A 7,270-nucleotide genomic window follows, 5' to 3' on the forward strand; every position below is an offset into this window, starting at 1 on the left:
AGAGAGAGAGAGAGAGAGAGAGAGAGAGAGAGTCCTCTCAGATGTTGTTGTTGGAATGGAACTGTTTAAAAAGTTCTTGTCTTTTAACAAGTATATTTCAAGAGAGAGAGAGAGAGAGAGAGAGAGAGTCCTCAGAAAATGAATGAACAGCGTTTAAAAGCTCCTTTCCTTTACCAAGTATATTTTCCTTCATCTACAATTAACTGTCGTAAATATGATCCTATTTTGCCTTACGTCTAGTCTTTTCAATAAAATACTAATATAAACAACTCACTTTGTAAAGCCATATGAATGGGGTTTTGTATTCTGGATAATAATAAATAAATACTATAAATAATAAATAATAAGTAAAATAATAAATAATAGATATAATAATAATAATAATAATAATACTAATAATAATAAATACCTATACAATACTGGATATATATCGTGTGTATACGAGCTTGTTTCAAATATGCAAAAAAAAAATGACCTTACGCATTATTTAACCGAGCTAGACATTTCTATCAGTTTTTTTTTTGGAAAATAGAGCTTTTGGGGGCAATCATGCAACAAATATTCATCATAATTCTCATTAATATATCATCATGAATCATATTTTCCATAATGATCAAGGTATTTCAGTTATTTCTACCTTCACAAATATAGCCTTGGAATCAAGACTACGAGATATATTAGTCATAATTTTCATTATATATATAATATAATATATTATATATATATATATATATATATATATATATATATATATATTATCTATATATATATATATATATATTATATATATATATATATATTAAATTAATACATGTATATATATGTGTGTATATTGTCATGAATTAGTTTTGCCTTTAATTCCTTACAACATCTTCGACGTTTCAAGTTCCTCTTTCCCCAAAAATCTCATTAGAAAAAGACTAAAAAAAAAAATAAGGAAAAACTGAGAAGAATCTTTCCGATATTAAATGATTTCCGATACAATTTCCATCCTCGACCCTTGATAGCAAAAAAAACAAAAAAAGTGATTGAGGAAAACAGTAGCTCCCCAGTCCATTGTCAGATGTTTAAAGACTCTCTGACAGCCAGACTTAAGATTCTCCCCTAATTAAGGGGAAGAAACTGACACCAGTTTTGGCCCTGAGTGGCACTGATTGGCATTCGGGCGTCTTTGGACCCGAGGCGGGGATAAGGAACAGAAGGGAATTGTAGGATATGGAGGATTTTTTTTTATTTCCATTTCTCTCTCTCTCTCTCTCTCTCTCTCTCTCTCTCTCTCTCTCTGGGAAACTATTCTGTATCAATGCTATCATATTATCTGTATACAATCGATTCCACCATTTCAACTGAACCCTCTCTCTCTCTCTCTCTCTCTCTCTCTCTCTCTCTCTCTCTCTCTCTCTCTCTCTCTCAGAATAGCATTCGTAACCAAATTAGTCATGTCACTTATCAAGAACAGTTTTTCAACTTTCTCTTGTTAATTAACTGATATCCCAAGACATCTCGCTCCCCTAGATCTTTCAAGACATATTTATCATTCTCAATAAATAGTTTATCAACAATTGTTAATGTTATCCCGTTATTTACCCACTGTTGTTTCATGAATAAATGTGCATCCGCACATTATTTCCTAAGATGCTCAAGACATGAGTTAAGTGTATCATAGTTTAACCAGACCCATGAGTTGGTTAACAGCTGTTCCCTAGGGCTAGCCCACGAAGGATTTGATATTTTTCCAAGGTGGTGCTAGGAATCCAATTTGGTTGCCTAGCAACCGGAGCTACAGCTAACTGTGGGTTCCGAGCCACATTTTATCGAGAAATGAACCTCTAATCATCAGAAATAGATTCCTCTGATTCCATGTTGGCGAAGAATCGAACTCGTGACTACCGAATTGGTAGGCGAGCACGTAACCCACTCGTCCAAGGAGGTACTACTATAAACATATATCTTGCAGTTTTGTGAATAAAGTTTTTTTTTTACTAAATCCTTCCTGGGGGTTAGGGGAGTCTATAACAAAAATTTAGTAGGCCTTGATGTCAGCTCCAAAAGTTGTGAAAAATGAGGGGGTATGAAAAAGAGGGGTTATGACCCCCTTAGAAACGGTCCTCGAATTTCGTATTTTGACTAAAACCTTCATTGGGGGGAGGGGAGTGTACGGTAAAAATTTGGTAACCCTAGCTTTCATAGTCTGGGTATGCATAGAAAACAAACAGACAGAAATTGTTTTATATATATATAATATATAATATATATATATATATATGTATATATATATATATATATGTGTGTGTGTGTGTGTGTGTGTGTGTGTGTGTATCTTGATATTTTCATAACGTCAATCTTGCAGGAATTTCAGTATTTTATTGCTTCAGGCAAAATTACAGTCCTGTATCCAAAGAGCATTTATTCCAGATCCCTGAAAAATACAGACACGTAACAATAAAGACACCAAAACAAGGAGATAGCCACCACCCAGTATTGTTACATCAAGTAAGAATTGATTTGTTAAAAAAACAAGAGCATTTGGAGAGCGCAAACCTCTGACAAGGATGTGCAATCCATTCTTCCCCTACAGATTTCCGTATCACTACAAGTTGCTTTCCTGTCTCTCCCAAATCGTAACTAGTTTAAAATAAGTCGAAAGTAATGCCTTGATGAACAGATGAAGACGATTACCCAAGCGTAAAGATGCGTCAACACTAATAAACTTGTCGTCAACTTATTGCATGCATAGCGCGAACACGTTCACAACAAATCGAGGACGTAAGTGGAAGAACGCATCTCTGACCAGCGCTCTATAATCGTACGAAGTGCAGTAGACTTGATAAACAAAAAATATTACCCGAGGGTAGTGGTTCATCCACAGTACAATGAAACAAGTCGTCAAAACAAGTCGACAACTTATCACATAAATATCACAAACATGTTGACAACAAGTCGACAAAAGATTGCATACATATCACAAGCATGTTGACAACAAGTACACTAAAGGTTACATACATATCACAAACATTTTGATGACAGATTGTATACATATCATGAACATGTTGACAACAAGTCAATGAAAGATCACATACATATCACAAACGTGTTGACAACAAGTCGACGAAAGACCGCATACTTATGACAAATATGTTGACAAAAAGTTGATGAAAGGTTACATACATATCACAAATGTGTTGACAACAAGTCGACGACAGTCGAATATATAGCAAACATGTTGTCAACAAGCTGACGACAGATTGTATAAATATCACAAACAGGTTGACAACAAGTCGATGAAACCTCATATACATATCACAAACATGTTTCCAACGTTTAAAACTTATGAAACATTGTTTAGAACTGCCAATAAGTAGTTAACTTGTATTCAACATGACTGTGATTAGTGTGTGATAAGTTGGTGGTGTGTTTATGACTTGCTTTACTGTAGTGGGAACGATGTGAATAGGAATAGACTGTAACTATGACCCAACCATAGACCCAAATTATGTGTAACCTATACCCGACCATTTAACCCATACTGATATAGAAATAAAAAAAAGAGAGCGCCACCATATCCCAACCCAAAAACATATTCTAATGTATATATATATATATATATATATATATATATATATATATATATATATATATATATACATTAGAATATATATATATATATCATATATATATATATATATATATATATATATATAGGCATGAAAAAGTGACAACATAGGTATAATTGGAAAACAAAAACACAGAAACTAAAATTTTTTGAGAATCAAAATTTGACAACAAATTTGAAGGTAAAGTAAAAAGAATATAATTAAAAATCCAGAACTAACTCACGTATGTAATTTTTTTTTTCAAAAATGGCAAGTAAAGTGCAAAAGGTAACGTTTAAAACAATAACAAACAAAAATTCTTATTCAACACAAAAATGAATAAAATTGTTAACCGAATGAAAACCCCGGAACCAGTACATTCAGGTAAAGTAAACTAATCAAAATATCAATAAAACGGTGTAAGAGGAGTTGCCAATATGACCTCAAATTAATCATAAATTTGGAAAGAATTTATGTTACCCCAATTGCTTTTTTATTCATATAACAAAGGGGGGGCGTCTGTTTTGAAAGTAATAAAGCAGTATTTGATATCAGAACTGTTTTCGAGGGATAGTGAATCCCATTTAATTGAAGTCTAATATTTCCCTTGTAATAATATCTAGACTAGGAAATAGCACTGAAGGGCTAAAAAATTGCATGTTGATTTTCTATTGAATGTTCAATTTGTTTAAAAAAAAAATTTAGTTATGAAGTTAAATTAGTTTGTAGAATTCAGATTCCAAATTTATAATGACGTCGTGACAGCAGCATCCAAATGTTATATAATCTTATAATACTTTTATGCTCTTTAGTGATTCTCAAAATACTTTTTTTATAGATTTGGAAAATATTCAGATATTCAGTTGATTTCCAAATTTTTTTTGTATATATTATGAGACGTTTATGTACCTTACTGACGTATGTAACTTGATTCATAAATTGGCAATGGTTATGTGCTCTAATAGAATCCAAAATTTTTCACGTTGTGTAAACATATCCGCCCTCTGCTAACATTAAAAAAAAATTTGTTTAAATTTTGTAAACATTTCTGTCCTTTACTAGCATCCAAACATTTACCTAACTTTTGTATGAATATCTTTCTTCTACCAGCTCCCCAATTTGAATAAAAATCTTGAAGATCAAAAAAGTAAACTAATCTAAATTTTGTAAACATGGCTGTCCTATACCAGCTTCCAAATTTACAAAAATTAAATTAAAATAAAGAATAAAATACAAAAAATAACAAAGTTCTCATTTCCCAGCTCGACCATCTTTCTGTAACAACTAACAACCGATCTCAGAGCGGGAAAGAATATGCCATCCCCCCCCCTCCCCCCCCCCCCCCCACACCCCCCCCCCCCTCCCCAACCCACCCGTCGTGTAAGACTCAGAAATATATCTCAGTAATAGGTGAAATCTTCAACAAAACAGGAGCAAGCAGAGGGCACTTTGAAGACATCCACTGTAGGCCGATAAGTAGGACGGTAGGGATCCAAGCAGAGAAGTTTGACGTAGTTGTATCTTTGGACACACTTAGACTTATAGCAGGGGGGAAGATACTCGCACCTCTTGTCTTTGTACCTGTAATTGAGGTTAGGTTAATTAATTAGACTGTTTGATTACAAAATAAATAGCCTTCAAAGAGGCAAAATAATATAAAGGCTTCTTCGGTCATCGTTTTTGTATATGATTTTGATTAGACAGATGAATGAATAATGCCTGACCGGTTTCGACTTTGTGTCTAAGCTATTTTCATGGGGCTGATACGTAGTGGTAGAAATTTGCAACATACATCCATATATTTTTGTTTATTCTTTCCCACCGTTATCCCTACATTAAGGGGTCGTTTCCCTGATGCGCCTTCTCCTCCTCCACTGCCTTCTATCATCCATCCTCCACCAAACCTCCTCACTCCATATCTTCCTTCACTTTATCTCGCCATCTCATTCTGTCTCCCTCTCGATCTTCTTCCTCTAACAGGTTTCTCCAAAGCCCTCTTCACTCCCTCCTCGTCATTCATCCTCAACACATGCCCATACCATCTAAACCGTGACTTTCTTATCACCTCTGTAATCTTTACTAAGCCTGATCTTCTTCTTATTTCACCATTTTCCAATCTCTCAAGCAGCTATATTCTCATCACCCACCTCAGCCTTCTCATCTCTGTTCTCATCTCTATTCTCTAAAGCTTTACTTCCTCTTTTTCTTCTTAGAGCCCATGTTTCTGCTCCATACATTAACACTGGTCTTATCACTGTACTATATATCTTGACTTTTAGCTTGATTGGCATTTCCTTATCACATACCACTCCAGCTACCTCTCTTCTCCACTTCCCCCATGCAGCTTTTATCCTACTGTCAACTTCAGCCTCATATCCTCCCTCTTGGCTTAAAGTAGATCCTAAGTATTTAAACTTTTCTGCCTGTTTTATAATCGAGCCTCTTCTTTCTTGTATAACTATTCTGTCACTATCTTCCCTACTACTCAGCAAAACCTCTGTTTTATTCCCATTCACCTTTAAACCACCCTCTCTAAAGATTCCTGCCACTCTCCAACCCTTCTCTGTAGGTCCTCCTCATTTTCAGCAGTAATCGCCAGATCATCTGCGTACAACAATTCCCGCAGTTCTTCATTCCTGATCACTTCACTCAACACAGCCATGACCAGCACAAACAGAAATGGGCTTAATACACACACACACACACACACACACACACACACATATATATTATATATTATAATATTATATATATATATATGTGTGTGTGTGTGTGTGTGTGTGTGTGTGTGTGTGTATATATAGAGAGAGAGAGAGAGAGAGAGAGAGAGAGAGAGAGAGAGAGAGAGAGAGAGAGAGAAAACAAAATTTATCTCGTCAATGAAATAAAAAAAAAGGCAATTTTAATTCAGCAATTCTTTTAAAACTTAGCCACAGAGAGAGAGAGAGAAAGAGAGAACCAACTCTTTCTCCTCACCTGCAGTTCTCCACTCTTATGGACTGTGGGAACTTGTCCGTGTTGATGACGGCTACCCATTCCCCGTGGAGATTCTGTGCCCACCCGGGTCTCAGGTATTGGACTGAGCTCTCGCAGACGAAGTGACCTCCACGCCTTAATAATAATAATAATAATAATAATAATAATAATAATAATAATAATAATAATAATAATAATAATAATGTAGGTAAGCAAAATATATGTTAATTTATGTCAGTTCTTAAGCTGCAATGGCCATAAAAATAACTTGTGTACAAAATAAAGATAATTTTTTTTACATAGTGTTATCTGTTATAGATTTTAAAATGTTTTTGTGTATTTATTTTTTTCTGTATGTATATATATACACACACACACACACACACACAACACACATATATATATATATATATATATATATATATATATATATATATATTTATGCTTAAAACATCACAGTAGATGCACGTGACTTCATTCCATAAGCGAATAGCGCTTTCGCCTTTATTCAGGCACTGTTGGGGACACCAAAAAAGAATTGTGCCTGAATAATTGCAAAAGCGCTTGGTACTGACTTTCTGCCTATCATTTTCGCTTATATATTTACATATTATGTATATATATATATGTACATGTATATACATATACATATATATACATATATATACAGTGACCCCACCCAACCAGCGCATAAAGACGCG

At 34.3% G+C, this 7,270-nt stretch overlaps 1 protein-coding gene across 2 annotated transcripts in view; it reads right to left on the reverse strand.

The window, feature by feature from the left end:
• Nucleotides 1-4,971: 4,971 nt before the first annotated feature.
• The window catches only part of LOC135199224 (neurotrophin 1-like), a 20,262-nt gene continuing 17,963 nt past the window's right edge, over nt 4,972-7,270 (reverse strand). For both annotated transcript variants that reach the window (XM_064227092.1, XM_064227093.1), the window contains 2 exons: nt 6,570-6,704; nt 4,972-5,174 (listed from right to left, as the gene is read on the reverse strand). In XM_064227092.1, coding sequence (XP_064083162.1) covers nt 4,994-5,174; nt 6,570-6,704 — 316 coding nt within the window. In that variant the 3' untranslated portion in view covers nt 4,972-4,993. The remainder of the gene's footprint in view (nt 5,175-6,569; nt 6,705-7,270) is intronic.

This window comes from Macrobrachium nipponense, chromosome 25, assembly GCF_015104395.2.
Source record: "Macrobrachium nipponense isolate FS-2020 chromosome 25, ASM1510439v2, whole genome shotgun sequence".
NCBI lineage: Eukaryota > Metazoa > Arthropoda > Malacostraca > Decapoda > Palaemonidae > Macrobrachium > Macrobrachium nipponense.